At 44.0% G+C, this 19621-nt stretch overlaps 1 protein-coding gene across 1 annotated transcript in view; it reads right to left on the reverse strand.

Moving 5' to 3' along the window:
* The window catches only part of CHCHD3 (coiled-coil-helix-coiled-coil-helix domain containing 3), a 205796-nt gene that overhangs the window by 36743 nt on the left and 149432 nt on the right, over positions 1 to 19621 (reverse strand). Inside the window, exon 6 of the mRNA XM_083573179.1 lies at positions 8390 to 8460. Coding sequence (XP_083429305.1) covers positions 8390 to 8460 — 71 coding nt within the window. The remainder of the gene's footprint in view (positions 1 to 8389; positions 8461 to 19621) is intronic.

Here is a 19621-nt window from a genome sequence, read left to right on the forward strand (position 1 = left end):
AACTTATCGCAAAGAAAACAAAACAACAAAAGAGAAAATGGTGGCAACATCTCTGCTCTGATCCACTTGTTGAAGAACAGCGATCCTAGACCATTGTTGGTCTCCCAATACAATTTTTTACTTTCTATGTATGTAATTCATACACATGGCCAAATCTGTGGTGTGGGTGCCGCAAATGTTGTGTTAGTGGGACACCTCCAGAAATGAGGAGAAAGATACTCTAAGCTCTGCTACCAGCCAGACAAACTGGGAGTTTGCAACCTGGAGAGCAGCCTAGCCTCAGCCACTGGCCAGAGAAAGGAGGGCTTGTTCCCACCTCCCTAGCAGAAAAAAACACACTCTACTGCAGAAGCAATGGAAACATTACTCTGGACTCTGATGCCAGCCAAAGTCTCCGGGGAGTACTTTGCATTGTTGTAATGTGTTGCAAACTGCCTTGAAGGCAATTTGATCAAGGGCAGGGTACAAATTTTTAAAATAAGAACAAAAACAATGACCCGAAGGGCCACTTGTAACATGCAGACATGACCCACATCTGCATGGGTCAACTGGCCAGCAGGCCAGAAGCTAAACCATATTAAGGCAAAGCAGGATGAATATACAGTGGAACCTCGGATTGCGGACGTAATCCGTGACGGAGGTACGTCCGCAACCCACAGCATTCGCATCCTGAAGCGCCACGTCTGCACCTGCACATGCACAAGCGGCGAAACCTGGAAGTAACCTGTTCCGGTATTTCCGGGTTTCCTGCGGTCCGCAACCCGAAAACACGTAACCTGAAGCATCCGTAACATGAGGTGTGACTGTACTACAAAGCATCTTATATTGTGGCAAGGTCGCCACCACAGTTGGCCACCACAATTCTATGTCTTGGGGAAATAACTGCAAGAGCTTGAGGTCCATTCCTGATCTCACTGCACATCGAGGTGTGTGGGGAAAGAAGTATCTCAGACTCCAAGACGTTGTGCAGTCAATGAAAAGACAATCAAGTGGGTCCACCAGAGACCTGGAATATCAAATCAGGCTTAAACTGCCTGCCAAAAAGTCAACCAGACAAAGCGGGACAACTCTTCTCTTGCAGTTAAGATAACTCTACAAATATCTAAGGGACGCAGGTGGCGCTGTGGGTTAAACCACAGAGCCTAGGACTTGCCGATCAGAAGGTTGGTGGTTTGAATCCCCGCGACGGGGTGAGCTCCTGTTGCTCAGTCCCAGCTCCTGCCAACCTAGCAGTTCGAAAGCACGTCAAAGTGCAAGTAGATAAATAGGTACCGCTCCAGCGGGAAGGTAAAAGGTGTTTCTGTGCGCTGCTCTGGTTCGCCAGAAGCGGCTTAGTCATGCTGGCCACATGACCCGGAAGCTGTATGCCAGCTCCCTCGGCCAATAAAGCGAGATGAGCACCGCAACCCCAGAGTCAGCCACGGCTGGACTTAATGGTCAGGGGTCCCTTTACCCTTTACATATATTCTCTTGCAGGGCAGAGGCTTGGCTATTCCCCATTCTGAACTCCTAACTGAATGATCAGAATGTTACTTGGCCCTGATGGTCATGGGAAAATAAGATGCCATCCCCATAGATGCCAAGTTTCCTGCCTTCAGCCCTCGAAAGTGAAGTGTAAGAAAGGAATCCAAGAGAAATGCAAAATGCAATTACTCAGTAAAAGCCCAAAGCCAAGCTTTTCCTGTAATACTGCACTTTCCTCTCCCCCACCTTCTTCTTCCTTATGTAAACTTTTCATTATGAACAAGACATCTTTGTAACATAATCATTCTGGTTATAATGCAACTGTGAATAACATAACGCCTGCATTAGGAAAAAGCAGCAGGGCCTGGTAATGTTGTTTTAATATCATTTGTGTACTGCAGGAACTGGCTCAACCTGATCATTTAGAATTCGATCAATGTGAATTAGTGTCTTAAAGGGAGATAAACCATTTGACAATTTAGGATTTGATCAATGCAATTTGAGCCCCACAAAGATTTTTTTTTTAAAATCATCAGGTATGTTTTGGAATATTAAAGCAAATTAATGTAGCACTGGAACAGGCAATAAGCAGGCATCAAGGTAAGTACCGCAGACAATGTACAGTGAGCCTGCCAGCTTTCCAATAAATTCTAGATAGGTTATGCAGTGTGCCCTCCATTCCTCTTAAACTTGGCAAATTAGCCATTAAGACTACTCAAACCACATCTCATGTAATTCAAAAGGACTAAAAGTAAAACAGGAAGGGAAGGGAAGCTCAAGGGAAGAGATGAGTTGCTTGTTCGTTTCACTATTGGAAGTACTTTTGTGTCAAGACAGAAAATAATCACAAAGGCTGCCTTCAAAGAAGGTAGAGCTGAAAACTTTGCAGAAAGTATAAAAATAAATTAAAAGAAAGCCTATCATACCCTGAATTAAGAACCATCCATTCTGGGGAAATTTCCAGGTTATCGATTGCTAAAAAGCAGAGACATCACCTTGCCGACAAAGGTCCGTATAGTTAAAGCTATGGTTTTCCCAGTAGTTATGTATGGAAGTAAGAGCTGGACCATAAAGAAGGCTGATCGCCGAAGAATGGATGCTTTTGAATTCTGGTGCTGGAGGAGACTCTTGAGAGTCCCATGGACTGCAAGAAGATCAAACCTCTCCATTCTGAAGGAAATCAGCCCTGAGTGCTCCCTAGAAGGACAGATCCTGAAGCTCCAATACTTTGGCCACCTCATGAGAAGAGAAGACTCCCTGGAAAAGACCCTGATGTTGGGAAAGATGGAGGGCACAAGGAGAAGGGGACGACAGAGGACGAGATGGTGGACAGTGTTCCCGATGCTACCAGCATGAGTTTGACCAAACTGCGGGAGGCAGTGGAAGACAGGAGTGCCTGGCGTGCTCTGGTCCAGGGGGTCACGAAGAGTTGGACACGACTAAACGACTAAACAACAATCGATGGCTACTAGTCACGATGGCCATACGCAACCAGCAGAATGAGAGGAACCTTGCCTGTGAACATCAGCTGGTGGGCAGCAACATCGCCTTCATGGGCTGCTCATAGGCTTCCCCCAAATGCATCTCGTTGGCCACTGTGGGACAAGATAGGCCTTCCATCTGACCCAGCAGGGCTCTTCTTGCATTTTGTGCCTGCATGCCTGTACTGATCACCACTGATTATGAAAAATACCTTTTAATTGACTACAGTCATCGTAAGGGATGGCATTCATCTGAGCAGTGCAGGAACTAGCTCAACCTGACCAGTTGGAACCTGATCAATACAAATGTTATGTCTTAACGGGAGGTAAACCGCAGTGGTAGTCATACATATCGTATGGGTTCTTATTACACCTGGAGGCCATTTCCTGAGCTGTGCCCACTGTCTCATGCTGACAGCTTCAAGGAGTCAGAGGTGAGAGCTGAGAGCAGGGTGGGGACCAAAGGTGGACAAGCTACCACAGACAAGCTACAAGATGTTCCCCATCAGCGGTCCCACCCCCCTAACACCCCATACACTACAGCACAAGCCCTGTGTCCATTCTTGATTACCAGGCAGAGGGCCTTCTCGGTAGTGGCGCCCGCCCTGTGGAACGCCCTCCCATCAGATGTCAAGGAAATAAACAACTACCTGACTTTTAGAAGACACCTGAAGGCAGCCCTGTTTAGGGAAATTTTTAACGTTTGATGTTTTGTTGTGTTTTTAGCATTCTGTTGTGAACTGCTCAGAGTGGCTGCGGAAACCCAGCCAGATGGGCAGGGTAGTATAAATATTATTATTATTATTATTATTATTATTATTATTATTATTATTATTATTATTATTACTACTACATTTAGCCTCTCTGTTCCAATAGGAATTAATACTGGCAGCCTACCTTCTGCAGCACAACTACTATCCAAATCAGGCCCAGTATGTGACATTTGCGCTTCCAAAACGAAGCAGGGAGTGAATATTTCAGTGGAAAACTTGCTGAAAATTCTAGGCATGTTTGCCATTCTGAAGTGGAGCTGCTTTGCAACAATACCACAATTAGCTCTATTAATCTCACACTCCCAACTTGAAGTCACACTGACACGCAGCACATTGGTTTATGCATTTAACAGAATTATAAATTTAGCAGTTCAACCTTATTTAATTCTCCTTTTACAGACAATTAAACAAGCTCTTTAAAGCACTTTTAGCTGGAAAAATCTGTCCTCAATCCTCACGTTCAATTAAACTGAACACGAGGCATCAGAAGAGCATCGATGTTTAGTTTTCTACTGAATCTTTCATAATTTACTTATCAAGCTATACTCCAGAAGACAGTTAAAAGAACATCTGTTTAAATTAAACTCTTGGGAGCATGAAAATAACACTGTGACTATTTTTTTAATATGCATTTATGTATCAAGGCAGACAGGAAGACATCTCCCCCCACCCCTCCTAATATTTCTACGGGCCGAAAAAGGGAAATAAAAAGATGTTAATGGGCTGTAAGAAAATCATATGCAATATTGGGCCTTGAATAACAGTAAAATAAGATGCCCAGTAATGTTTTAAATATCATGTTTTATTATACCGGTTATAAGTTTTACTCATAAATTAACCCAAAACAGTGAATTATGGCCGTATCAAACACTACATGTCAATTGCTTCTGTGCCCACAGAGACAACAAGTGTGAATCTAGCCCACTGTTTCCCAAACTTGGGCCTGCAGCTGTTTTTGGACTACAACTCCCATCATCCCTAGGCAGGACCAGTGGTCAGGGATGATGGGAACTGCAGTCCAAAAACAGCTAGAGACCCAGGTTTGGGAAGCACTGTTCTAGTGAATAATAAGCTTGTACTCAATAACTTGAGCTATGTATACATTTAAAGCAAGCTTTAATATTTTCAGGTTCCAGAGAATATGCTGGTATCTCTGCTTAAGAGACATCTCACCCACTTCCTTCCTATTGTCACTTCTGCCCTGGAAGTTGAAATCATGCAAGCAGGAAAGGAGAGAAAAGGTCCTGTGGCTGAACAACTACTAGAAAAATGTGAGCTTCCTCTTCACAGAATGGGAAGGACTGATACCCACCCTCCCAATGAAATACACCTCTGTGTTTTCTATCTTTTTTCTCTATAAAGGCAAACAGGTAACTCCTGAGTGCTGTACCTTAATTGCATGTCTAAAGCTTGCAGGTATTATTTGTCGATATTATTTGTATGAAAAGGCATGCCTATTTCCATAAGTTTGCCAGAAGTGCTTTGTGTCAGGTTATACATAAAACATTTTGCACTGGGAACGTTTAGCTCGGGAAAATAATGCAATCCATTGTTCTTCCCGGGCTGTCTTAACTTCTAGTCGTTTCAAGCTCTTAAGTAAGGAAAACCTTAAACTAAAAGAGAAAGTGAAGAATGGTCTTGCGGGATAAGATCAAAGCGCCCGTGCCCAGCCTATAGTTGTCATGGCTAGAAATTTGGGGTGACCAGACCCCCATGAACTTCTTAAATAGTGGGGGGGGGGAAATAAGCCTGTTTAAGTAATTCATAGGGACACAGGTGGCGCTGTGGTCTAAAACACTGAGCCTCTTGGGCTTGCTGATCAGAAGGTTGGCGGTTCGAACCCCGGTGATGGGGTGAGCTCCCGTTGCTCAGTCCCAGCTCCTGCCAACCTAGCAGCTCGAAAGCACGTCAAAGTGCAAGTAGATAAATAGGTACCGTTCCGGCAGGAAGGTAAACAGCGTTTCCGTGTGCTGCTTTGGTTTTGGTATTCTGTTGCGCCAGAAGCGGCTTAGTCATGCTGGCTACATGACCCGGGAAAACTGTCTGCCGACAAATGCCGGCCTGTAAAGCGAGATGAGCGCTGCAACCCCAGAGTTGTCTGTGACTGGACTTAACTGTCAGGGGTCCTTTCCCTTTACCTTTAAGTAATTCATTGTTATAAATAAGCCCTGGGACTACTTCTTATCATGTGCTGTCATGACCCTTTTGAATGTCTGAGGACTCAAACTCATGCATGTGGCAACTTTGAGAATGAAAAGTATAGAAGGCTTACTCTTGTCCCCCGCCCCCCAATTCTTTTTATTGATTTTCATTAGACTTAGTCTTGAGTCACCATAAGGTGACTTTTCTCCTATACATCTGTACTGTAAGAAAGTTTTTTAGTACAGTGGAACCTTGGTTCTCAAACTTAATCTGTTCCGGGAGTCTGACTCCCAAAACCATTCGAAAACCAAGGAGCAGCTTCCAATTGGCCGCAGGATCTTCTTGCACTCAAGTCAGATCCGAAAATGTTCAAAAACCGGAATACTTACTTCCAAGTTTTTGGCGCTTGGGAACTGCTTTGTTCGTCAACTAAGCTGTTCAAGAACCAAGGTTCCACTGTGTATGGAAAGTTGTGATTTTACCACACTGGTTGCTTTTCAAGACCATTATACCATGCAACTATTGAATGGGGTGTGGGAAGAGAAGGGAAGACTCCTCAGAAATCGCTGTAAATTGAGTCTGAGAGTTTCTGGGCCTGAAGAAATCATCTAGTGACTTATTTTGCAGTCCAAAGGGAAAACCATAGAGGAGACTCCTTGAAAGGTTCCATATGCTTCCATATTGACAGGACTGTGCAATGACTCAATTTTAGAGTGTTTGCTGAAGACCTTCTTATTTCAGTATGCTTTTAATGTTTTCCATCTTAGTTTGCTATAGGATGGTTCATGCATTTGAATTCAACTACTACAGTGGTACCTCGGTTTACGAACTTAATCCATTCCGGAAGCCCGTTCTTAAACCGAGGCGCACTTTCCCTAATGAGGCCTTCCACTGCCGGTGCCCTTCCACCGTTCGGCTTCCGTTCTTAGACCGAGGTAAAGTTTGCAAACCAGGACACTACTTCTGGTTTTGCGGAGTTCGTAAACCGAATAGTTCGTAAACAGGGCTGTTCTTAATCCGAGGTACCACTATATTTTAAACTGCCTTTTGTTAAATTGTGTAGTCTGTTATTATGTGCTAAAGTTTATTTTTTAAATATGTTTTTAATGTTTAAATGTTTTTTAAATGCTGCTTTCTGTGGGTTTACCAGAAACAGGAATCCGGTCGGCACTTTAGGATGTGGAAACATGCCAGATCACCACCATTATTAATACAGAGCAGAGCTTTCCTAACTTTTCATGTTGGTGACACACTTTTTCGACATGCATCATTTCATGACACAGAAATTCAGGGGGTTTTTTTTACTAGCAAACTGGAGATTAAACTAACTCCTTTCCAGCCCCGGAAGCAGCGAAGGGAGCATTTGCACGACACACCTACACACTGCAGCTAACACACTAACGTGTCGTGACACTCAGTTTGGAAAGCTCTGATACAGAGCTACCAATATTCACAGTGCGTTGAAAAAACTGCATGCAACTGGCACCCTTCAGATGTTTTGGAGTGTAACTCCTGCCTTCCCCAGCCGGGATATACTGTAAAGGCAGAAAATATCTCGTCCTTTGGATGTTTTCCTATGGGAAGGCTGACTAAAGCCATGAGTTGCCATAAGGCTCCTTTATGATCTTTATCAAGTTATTAAGTAGCTGTAATGGTATGTTGTCATGGGGGCTGAGAGCCTTTCAGCAACAACAGACTTCCAGATAACAACAGAGTACTGGTCTCTGTCTTCTACTGACAGCATTCATCAGAAAACAGCAGGAAAATGGGAGGGGGGGTTAACATTTCTGAAATGAAAGCCATGAAATATGATGGATGATGCCTTCCTGCAAGAATTAGCAGCAGAAGAAGGAAAGACCAGGGCAAAAGGTCACAGTCACTTTGGTCCCGCAATTACTGGATCTTCATTAAGCCCTCCGGAGAAATAAAGGGAATTCAACCCAACCTTCAACACAAGGGCAAAGTTAAATTACTGATTTAAATACCTTTCAAGCCATTGGGGGCGGGGGAAGAGAGAGATTTTACCAAAATGGCTGAAATCTAATCACAGAGGTAGCAATATAATCTAAGGCGCTTTAAAAAACAGAAAACACTATATGATTAATAAAATTAAAGAAGAGCCCCCGTCCATTGGTCTGCAACCTAATGTAATCTTTGCGATTCCTATGATGGCAAGTGCATGCTTTAAAAGTAATAACAGTGCCTGCAGTCATCCCCTGCATCTTAGTGGGCCTGATCCAGGAGGACGCATCCTTCTTTGAAGAGTTCGTCCCATTCTTTCCAATATGCATCATGCAAAAGTTAGGACATGTGTCTGCTTTGAATTCCTATGCTGCGACCAGGACACAGTTCAGCTGATTTGGAGCCCTGGTCACAAGGCTTTTCCTGCAATGCAAATACCCGCAACTCATTTCATTTTCATTTTCACTTTCCCAGCAAAGGCCGGGGGGGGGGGGGGAGAGAAATCAGATTCATGGTCTTCCTTCAAAAACAGTACAAGGGTAATAAGAAAAAAAAGAGAGGACTTACTTGAATCTGGCATCTACTTCCTCGACAGCTTTTTGGTACTGCTCCGTGGTGACTTTATAGAACTGTGAGCTCTAGAAATACAGAGAGAGTGAGAGAAATAAGGGTAAGCAATCAAAAAAGTGCATGCCAAATGAGAAAAGCATTTTTTTCGGGGGGGGGGGTTAGTAATTCATGAGGCCCTAACGAGACATCCACAGCTGCTCTCACTCAAAATCCAACAATTACTAAGAGAACCTCGTTAAATTTGCCACTGTGGTTATTCTAAGTGGCAAAAAACTTACTGGGTGGAATTCAGTTGTCACCTTATTATGACTGTTCCATCAGTGCAAGAATTTCTGCTTGCCAGATGGAACAATCTTCCCTCTCCTGCCCCTGTGTGCTGTTGGGGGGGGGGTGTTCTCCTAATCTGGGGGGAGGCACAGGGAGGGGCAGAAGGAGAGGTGAGAAAGCCCTGTTGTGCTAGGAGGGCTCATTGCACTAGTTGAATTCAGCCTATTGATTGGAAATTAGATAACCAATTTATTCCTAATCATTCCAACATCCAGCTTCTTCAGACCTGCTTTGATCCAGTCCTTCTGCTCCTTCCTACCTGTTTTCCTTGGCCCCCTTTTCCCTCTGCTTCTTGTTTCCTAGGCTCCCCACTTCCATCTATTTTCTGCTTCTTACACCCTCTGTCACTGGGCTCCCCTCTACCCTTAACATCCATGGCATTCACAGCTCATGTCTCCTTGTCTTCCATTTTTGTCTTCTGCTTCCCAGCCTTGCTCTGAGCTTTGTGACATCGTAACAGTTCGGCCAATGGCAAGATCAAATGCTCACAGCAGCTTCTACTGCTTTCTCTACTGCCCATTGCTAGAGCTTGCCGTTTCTGATAAACTGATAGAACCATGAGGAGAGAGAGAGAGAGTGGACCCTTGCTTTAGTTTTATAGTTAAAATAATCTCTTTGCATAATTGGACCTTGAAATGGCACCCACATATATATAAATCTGGGAAGGGGGGGGGAGGGCTTTTGCAGAACCTCCCAACTGCTTGTGCCTCTGCAAGGGGACATGCTTTGCAAAATCAGAATTACTGAGTGGCAGAAACGCACATTCTATCTCTACACATGTCTTGAAATGCCGTCTGCAAAGTGAGGCTGGGGGAGGCAATTTTTAGTGGGGAAAGTGGTCCGATGAAGGATCTACAACCGCCTCACTGCTCAAGAATCTGCCACCCCCTGTAACAAAAAGATCCCAAACCCATCTTTCCAACCCAGATGTGGAACTCTAGCTGGTGGTTGAGGGCAAAACTTCAAGGCAGATTAAAAACCGTGATGCTAACTGTAATGAGGCCTAGAACCTGGTTGCTAGTTTAATGCAAACAACAGCTGGATTGTTATCCATAATGCCGGGCATAGAAAGTGGATGCAGAACCTGACCCATCAACAGCCGCTTCATACTGCCTTGATGCAGGGGCCATGTACGAGATGATTAAAGGTTCAGAAGGCAAGTTGCAATAGCTGGCCTGTCCCAACATGGTGATTAAAATGGTGCCTCTGTTTTACACCATTGATGCCTTATGCATTTCGTATTTATATAGACTACACTTCACACATATAAACGGGACACCATGCTAGGACCCTGCTCTCAGCACTCTTTAAATGAGACTAGCTAATTTTTTGATTGGGATCTGCATATGCAATTCTTCTCTGTGCCCTGCCACAATCTTCATGGTCAACCAAGAATGTCCTCTTGGACCAAGCCATAGCAAACATAATCCTTGCTGTTAGAGACCCCTTTTATGTAGTAATGCATCACTTCCATTAAGCAAACCTGATAACAAACCTGTAAAGGAGACCAGTATTACTATGATCCTATTATGGACTGGGGGCTGAAGACAAAAGAGAGCAGTTTGCTCAAACTCATCCAGCAAGTTCTTGGCTAAACCTAGACCAATGATGGGAACTTCCAGTTTAATTCTGTCCTATATGCTTCAGAGATGGTTACATGGTCTTCCCACCAGCTACAGTAATAATCTAGCAGTAAACATTATCACGTTGCAAGTATCCCCACGTGGGTAAAGAAACTCACAATGTCCATGTGGTAAATACTATCAGACATTTGGCTTGGGAAGAGCTTACTTATGGGGGACATCATTTTTGGAGACATCTCTATGGCTTGCAAAATGGGTGATCTGTCCCTCGGGCACCAACTTTCTTAAGCTGAAAATCCCCAAGAGTTTTTTAATCAGCAGGTAGAAGCTTTTAACCTCAGACACGCTCCTGACTATCAGATCCAAACCATGGTTATGCGAAGTCAGAAGAAGAAAACATCACAAGACATTTTCTTTCTACTTGTGCCACGTTAGGACAGGAAACAGGAAACAAGGATCCTTTACTCCTTTACTATGCTGATGAGTGAAAGAAACTACTCCATCTGGAAAGGTAAAAGGACAGATATTTAATCATCTGAGCCTGTGTCTTATGCTTTACCAGGCAGCTCTGAATTCGCTGGGGATCTACAAAAATCATTGGAAAAATCATTAAGCTGAGAAGAAGGGCAAGATTGTGTTTTGAGCCTCACACTTTTTACGCAAATTATAATAAATTGTGTAACAGATACCACAGTCAAAAGGGCACACAAATATTAGACAGAACATGGTGGTCTCTCAACTCGGAGCTTGCTCCTGTGATCCAGACCTAATAATTCATTTGTCTGTGGACCCAAGTTCCAAGCATGTGATTTTGGGGGTAGTTTATTTTTTAATAAATCATTGTTGGCTGCTAAGAAAATGAAAATGAAATCCTCTTCACACTGCTGACCCCCATTGCATTTAGCAATCTCGCTCGCCCAATGACAGTCACATCCAGGTTCCTCAGATACAGATAAAATCAATAGGGATGTGATTAGACAAGCAGACGGACGACAATGCACATACGGACAGGTCACCATTTGAGATGATGAATAGTCCTCTATCAACCAACAGTCCCCTCTGATGCTAACATTTACTATAATCTTATTTGGGCAGCGATTTATCTTTCTTGTGCCTGATCAATAAAGATGAACACAACAGTTGTAAGGATCGATTGCAATTTTTTATCATTTTAAAGCATGAAGGCACATTTCTGACACAAAGGCAATATTCATAGTGTAGTTGTTCAGCTTTTTCTTTCTTTCTTTTTAAATCTGCCATTTGAGGGAACAGCTGAGTCGCGACACGTTGAGAGGCTTTAATCTGACTGCAGACTATCAAGCAGCCGTTTATCAACTTAGATTCAGTTTAGCGTGGCTTTCAAATGACACAGCTTTCGCTTGAAGTTGTGTAAAAGAATGTACGCGCACGCGCACACACACACACCACATATGCAGAGTGGTGTGCTGCGATGAGCAAATGGGCTTTCGTTGTCTGATGAAATTCTTTATTTTAAAGAGAAACTCCAGAACTATGCAAACATTAGCTAGAAATGATCGTGGTTGCTTTAATGGACTGTCAATTAGAAACTACATTACTGTACAGGTTCTAATGTACTGCCAGAGAAATGGCTTTTCGCTTCTCAGCTGGTTAATTGAAATTGTCACTTAATAGGATGATGAATTGTGGGGCTATATTAGCTTTAGGTCAGGTAAAGTGGGGATCAAGGGTTCCATTCTGAAACGGGCTCTGGAACCCTTCACCAAAACAGTAGGATGGAAACACGCAAAGTCTTCATATTTTCCACTTGTGGCATACGAACGAGAGACAGAGTTTTAAATATAGAACCTAATGTGCAACGAATTCCAAAGATGCAAGAGACAAAAACTGTTTGCAGACTGTCTTTTTGTATCCGCAATCACACGCTGAGCCCTACAGAGTTTTAAAAATTTCCTGCATTTTAGATGCAACTTGCAGGGCAAACTAGGTTTAAAAAATTGCTGGCCAAAATGGCAGACGTTTCCGGGTGGAATATATTTCAGCGGAACAGAAGGAGGAAAAAGTATCCATGGCTCAGTTTACTAGCACACCTTTGCAGCATGACAGCCGCCAGAAAACCGAGCCGCATGGGTCCTCTTCTCTTAGGAGAACAGTGTGTGTGAAGCAACACATCGAGAGGTTGCTGCCATTTTATTTTTGTCTCGTAAATACAACAGAAAAGCCAATTTTATAGCAATTTTCATCTTATAGTACATTACAAAATTGCATGTTGACACAATCAGAGCAAAACTAATGAGAAAGAAATGTGGTGGCATGCAGCTACTACAAATGCCTTTACACTAGAATATCAACTCTGTGTTTCTTCTACAGGAGCTTGAGGGGTATGCTGTAGCAGAGCAACAGGTAAATCTTCTACTCTTTCAATTCTGATGGGACTTGAGATTGTAACAGAACCTGAAGGTGGGACTGGAGGGATAACAAGCAAGGAAACAGCCTGCGCACCAACACGAAGCTCTGGCAAGGAACGCTGGGGGAAACCAACTAGATCAGCCAGGAAGCATATGAGCAGCGATAGGCCTATTGCACTGCTTAAGCCTCTGTAAAGGTTTTCAGATCAAGCTCCCTCTATGACTAAGTGTAGCTGAGTGCTCACTGGAAGGACAGACCCTGAAGCTGAGGCTCCAATACTTTGGCCACCTCATGAGAAGAGAAGACTCCCTGGAAAAGACCCTGATGTTGGGAAAGATGGAGGGCACAAGGAGAAGGGAACGACAGAGGACGAGATGGTTGGACAGTGTTCGCGAAGCTACCAGCATGAGTTTGACCAAACTGCGGGAGGCAGTGGAAGACAGGAGTGCCTGGTGTGCTCTGGTCCATGGGGTCACAAAGAGTTGGACACGACTAAATGACTAAACAAGAACAAAAGCTCTACTGCTCCTATGCTAGACCACCTTTCCTTTGCCATCCCATTCCCCTCCTCCTGTGCCCCATAGCTCAGCAAGGTCCAACACTGGTAGATAAAAGTGATCCACTTGGCGTTGCGTGTTTGGACTTTCAGAAAGTGCTTCTTCACAAAGCGCTTGGTTCAGCTCCGGAACACGCTCCCGCAATAAGCAGTGATGAACACCAACTTGGATGACTTTACAGTGGTACCTCGGGTTAAGAACTTAATTTGTTCTGGAGGTCTGTTCTTAACCTGAAACTGTTCTTAACCTGAAGCACCACTTTAGCTAATGAGGCCTCCTGCTGCTGCCGCGCTGCCGGACCACAATTTCTGTTCTCATCCTGAAGCAAAGTTCTTAACCCGAGGTACTATTTCTGGGTTAGCAGAGTCTGTAACCTGAAGCGTCTGTAACCCGAGGTACCACTGTAGTTGGATAGCTCAGTTGGTTAGAGTGTGGTGCTGATAATGCCAAGGCTGCAGGTTTGATCCCTGTATGAGACAACTGTGTATTCTTGCATTGCAGGAGGTGGGACTAGATGATCCTTGGGGCCCCTTCCAACTCTGTAATTCTCAAAGAGAAGTTCGTGGAGGATAAGGCTATCAATGGCAACTACACAAAGTGGCTATGAGCCACCTACACTGTTGGATTTAGTGTGCTTTTAAATGCCAGCTGCTGGGAACCCCAAGGAGGGAAAGTGCTCTTGGTCTCAGGTCTTGGTTGGGGCTTCCCATGGGCATCTGGTTGGCCACTATGAGAACAGGATATTGGACTAGATGGGCCACTGGCCTGATTCACAAGGGCTCTGCTTATGTTCTTCCCACATTTTTCTTTCCCCCCAATTTCAGTATTGTTGTTTCCTCTGTTACAGTACACTGTCCGCAAGTTATACTCAAGTGACTTACATTCGTTCATTCACTTATTCATCATTCATTCAGATAACAGATCCTCCCAAAGCAGCTTAGTCATAAGTAATTATTAATTACTGTTGTTTTTATTGTTTTGTTGCGATTCTTTCATTGCCAGCTCCTTTGGGAAGATCTGTGCCCCTGAAAAGTGGCACAGAAATAGTTGAAAGGAAGCACATAATTTAGCTCGTTAAATATAAATCAGAGGAGCGGGGAAGAATAAAACCTTCTAAGAATTCCAAAGCCAGCGCCTGCATTCCCAGCCCATGATACCAGCAACCTCAGCTCATCCCATCTGAAAGCCAACTGGGAAAGAAAAGTCTTTGGGATCACCAGATAGAAAGGCAGGAGCCAAACACAACTTTCATGGAAGAGATTGCCATGACACACAGCGGCCCGTGGGTGTTAAAATACTGGAAATAAATAAATAACCACTGGAAATACCCTCTATTGTGTGTCCAGCATTCTAAATCTATTCATTGGCAGTGGCAGACCCAGAAGAAAGGCCTTGGAATCCACTCTTAAAGCCTGGGCAAGTTATATGGGTGCAGGTGGTTCTTAAATGCCTTTCTCAGACACTGTGATTTACTGAAAACAGGCCTCTTTTTCGATAAAGCTGTGGCAAGGGTTAAATTAAAAACAAGTGAGGAGCTACCAACTTCTGATGTGGAATGAAGCTCACTGGCTTCCATTTAAAAAGTAATGTATGAATCACACCTTCAATGGGACAAGCTCTACATCCTCAGTAAAAAAAAGGTCCCTGCAGAATGTTACAAGGTCAGCTGTTTTCTCAGCGTATGGAAACTCAGCAAGTTTGTGTGTCTTTAACCTAAATTGAAAATCATCTCAGGGTGCTTCATTAGAAAAGGTGCTAAAAGATCTCATGTCATCCAAGCAGACGAAAGGTTATCACCATTGAAATGCATCTGAGTCCTCGCTTGCACTTCACAGAAACAGCCAGCTCTTCCATGTGCCGTCCCACTGCAATTCTGCTGGAACTACCTTTGCTTCAGAGACAGAGTATATCTCCTTTCCGTTGCGTCAGTTTGAACTCTGATGCCTCATATTACAACAAATTCAGATGAAGCTTATGTTCACACTGTAACTCACTCTGTGTGAAGGCTCTGAGTTGGGGACTGGCAAAAACCCACTTTACCAAATACAACTCTTAATGACAAATGGGAATCCCCATTAGAGTGGACAGGGGACCTTCAGGGTCAACAGATTGACATCAGAACCTACAAAAGGTCACTGAACTTGCAGGTTTACTGTTCTGTACAGGGAAACGGCTTGTGCACCATCACATGTGACAGAGACACACCTGTCTACCTGGTGAAACACAAAGATGGGTGTCTCTCACACTAGTGGTGTATGAGATGTTTGCCCACACCATGAATGAAGAATCTCTGGCCTTCCAGATGCTGTTGGGACTCTAAAAATCCCATCAGCCCAGCCAGCATGACCAATTGTCAGGAATGAGGGGAACTCCAATATCTGGAAGGCCACAGGTTCTGAACTCTTGACCTAACAGTGCAGATGTTCATGTAGGAACCTCGTGCATGTCCAGAAAGCCTTGGCAATAATCATACAACCATAGAATTGCAGACTTGGAAGGGATCCCAAGTGCCATCAAATTCAACTCCCTGCAATGCAGGAATTTCAGCTAAAGCATTCATGACAGATGGCCATCCAACCTCTGCTTAAAAACCTCCCGTGAAGATCTTTGGAGAACTCCATCAGTCCTAACAGTGAACTCCATTTATCCCTAGAGGATATAGTTAAGCCTGTGAGTCTTTTACGTATGCTCACACTTTCACACCGGGGGAACATGTGTTTTTTCTCCTAGAAGAGGACATCCATTCAGGAAATTGCCACATGTGAAGTAACCCTTAGTCCCTCATCAAGATAGGGATTTCCCCTTTGAAGACACTGACGCCTGAAAGTGTTGCTCCATCCCTTGACAAGAATAGAAAGCAAGCCATGTTGATCTTTGAGATTATGTCTGTTCACTGGGAAACATGTGTTCCCTTACATAATTCAAAACAAATGGATACAACTCCAAGAGTACATGAACAATATTCATGTTAAAAGAAAAATCAAACAAGAAACCTAAGCCATGATAAAGGGAGGGAAACACATTCTTCCGATCACATATTTCAGCTACACACTTACCCACTGCCCTTCATCCAATTAGGATCACAGGGCAACTCACAGTATATGAACGTAACGATAAAAATACTATCCAGAAACTGTTTAATAAAACCAGGAGTTTACAACTCTTCATATCAATCCAGCAGATAAAAAAAATACAGTACAGTGGCACCTCAGGTTAAGTACTTAATTCGTTCCGGAGGTCCGTACTTAACCTGAAACTGTTCTTAACCTGAAGCACCACTTTAGCTAATGGGGCCTCCCGCTGCCGCTGTGCCGCCAGAGCATGATTTCTGTTCTTATCCTAAAGCAAATCTTAACCAGAAGCACTGTTTGTGGGTTAGCGGAGTCTGTAACCTGAGGCGTATGCTAAAACATTAATATCACCGCAAGGCCTGGGTGAATAAGAGTGGCCTCAGAACCCAAAAATGAGGCTGATTGATACACCTTAAAGGGGACAGATTTAGCAACTTATGAATATTGAGTCAGGCAATTAGTCATCTATCTCAGTACTGTATTATCAACACTGGCTGGCAGCAGCTCTTCGGGGTTTCTTGCAGGGTTCTTTCCCTTCCCTACTTGGAGATGTTGGTCATTGAACCTGGGACCTTTCCTATGCAAAGCTCATACTCTACCACTGGGCTATTGCCCTTTTGCTCCCATAGGCAGGGCCCCATCACAAAGAATGCCCTATCTTGAGAGACCACATGAGGGACCATGCCAATTGGTGGGACCACGAGATGGGTCTCAACTGCAGATTATAATGCCTGGGCCAACAGATATGGGGGGTGGGGGGTGCCTTCAAGTATTTGGGCCTCAAGTTGTCCAGGGTTTTATACATCAACATCGATACCTTGAATTTGCCAAGCAATGTAAGGGCAACCAGTGTAGAACCCAGAGAACTAGTGTTATACGACTGAACTTGGTACACCGCTCAGCATTCAAGCAGTGACATTTTGCACTGGCGGCAGCTTCATGATTGTCTCCTAGTCTAGTCCCACATGGAGAGCATTACAGCAGTCTACATGCCAGGTTGTTTGGCAAGACTATCCTGGATTTGGAATGGCTGCAGGGTGTGAAAATAGGCACTCAGCCACTGCGCCCAACTGGGCTTCCAGAGGACTTGATAGAGATGGTATGGAGAGACTGTCCAGCAAGCACCTCCTGTACTATCTGTCATGGGCCAGGCCCAGGAGTCAGCTTTACTGGCTGAAGGGAGGAGAGCAGGGTGGCTCCACCTGCAGCTGATCAGCCTTCAAGGACACAGAACAGAAGGCACTGATGAGAACTAGCTGGCTCTGGACTTCTGAAACAGAGCTCTCAGCAGCAGTCAGATGCCAGAAACAACACCTGTGGTTCCTGGCCCTACTTTGATGCTTCCTGCTCTCCATCTGGAGTCCCTGACCTCTGGACCGTCTGACTTCGTATGTGGATTCTGCTCTCAGACAAGTGTTCATTGGAGACTCCTAGCCCGCCCCTGCATGCTTGGCAACAGGACCTGGATGGGACTATGACACTACCTTGGCCCAAAAGAAGATATATGCCACTAAGCAGTAGCCGTTAACCTCAGGGTTCAAGGAAGGACCTCTTGAGAGTGAACCACCACCTCTTTTAAGGTGAGTGGCACTGCCCCATTGTGAAGAGAGGCATTCCCTGCCACTTGACCCCCATCAAGTCAATTTCTCCAACCTAGCTTTTTATAAGCCAATATGGACAGGAGTTGAGGGCACATGTGATCAGCTACCTAGCTTCAAGCATCTTTTGCTTCTATGGTGCCAAAGCATTCTAAGTAGACTGTCCAAACCCACCACTCAGCTTTACCTGGACCCCCTTCTCAAAAGGTACGGATGCATCATTCACTACTAAAACATTCACCAGCTAATTTTGAGAGATGCGAAAGAAAATGGAAACCTCTCATCAAAGGACGTACCTATTTCACAAGCCGTGTAGCTATTCACTCAACCATCTAATCTGCATGTAATTGAAGCACATTCTGCTAATACAAATGTTCTCGATCCCTGGCACATTCTTAGATGCTCAATGAGATCTACACATTCTATTGACAGGATGCCTAATCAAAGCCATTTGTGTTTACAACTTTTTGTTCCTTGGCGCCTTGTATCTGTGATACTACATATTACAAATCTCATCCTCGCTAAGCCACTGTTTGTGATTCTTCTGTACTCTGAAGGCCCTCTGTCATCTCGCGCTGCTTTGAGAAGGCTCCGGAGGCTTAACTGGCAAGCAAGAACTTACCTTTGTTCCCACTCTGATAATACCGGCATTTCAGATTGTGAACACGCATTAGCAGAAATGGCACATCTATAATATTGCTGGGCATCTACTGAATTCTGTAGCGCAGGACACTAGCTGATTTCTTCACATTCAAAAATATGCAAAAGGGGGGAGGGATAGTTTAGTTTCTCAATGAAATAAAGCCGTCTCTGGGGATTAAAATACCTGCTGATGACTGTTATTCCACAATGGCTTTGGCATCAAGACCAAAAGAAGACACCACCTGCTTTGCATCCTTCAATGGGATTCCAGGATCAAAAGAGCATACCCTCTTGAGGTGCCATTCAAGTAGCAGAACAAGACAGACATCCATATAGTTGTCTGTGGCTGCCACAAAATTATGGATCTCTGTCTTGGCAACTTACAAACCAAGAAAAACAAAAAGATAAACATATGTCTTTATATTGAGCAAGACCATTGATGTGTCTAAGTCAGTACTGTCCACAATGTCTGGCAGGGGTCTCCAGGATTTCAGACAAAGGTCTCTCCCTAGCTCTTTCTGGAGATGCTTGGGTCTTCTGCATGCACATCAGATGTTCTGCCACTGAGCTATGTTATTTCCCCAATTAATATTGCTCAATCCAGCAACCACGTCTCAATAATCTCTGGAGTCATTGCATGGTATCTCTGCTTCCAGTATTTTTTAAGGATGGCAGGGCTGATAAAATCCCATGCACAATGACCTGAGCAACTTAGAAAGAGGGTGAGAGAGAAACAGAACTAATAATGATGGATAATTACTTATAAGACTTCGGGCCTTTTAAGAACTATAGATTACATTTAACCATGATATTTTCTTTTTGTATTTTATTCTAAGAATTGCCCTGTTCAGCCAAATCAAAGGCCACATGACTTTCAGTACTCCATCTATAGCTATAGTTGGAAGACCCCTGAAAAGGTAGAAGGAGTTTGCAAATCATTCCTGTTCTTTACATTCATTCATGAATGTCGTTCCCTCAACTTATGAATGGACAAAAGGAACATGCTCCCAAGTTAGTTCCTTATGCACCTCAACTTTACATAGGTAAGTTGAGGACCACAAAG

Source organism: Podarcis filfolensis, assembly GCF_964270895.1.
Source record: "Podarcis filfolensis genome assembly, chromosome: 10".
Classification (NCBI taxonomy): Eukaryota; Metazoa; Chordata; class Lepidosauria; order Squamata; family Lacertidae; genus Podarcis; species Podarcis filfolensis.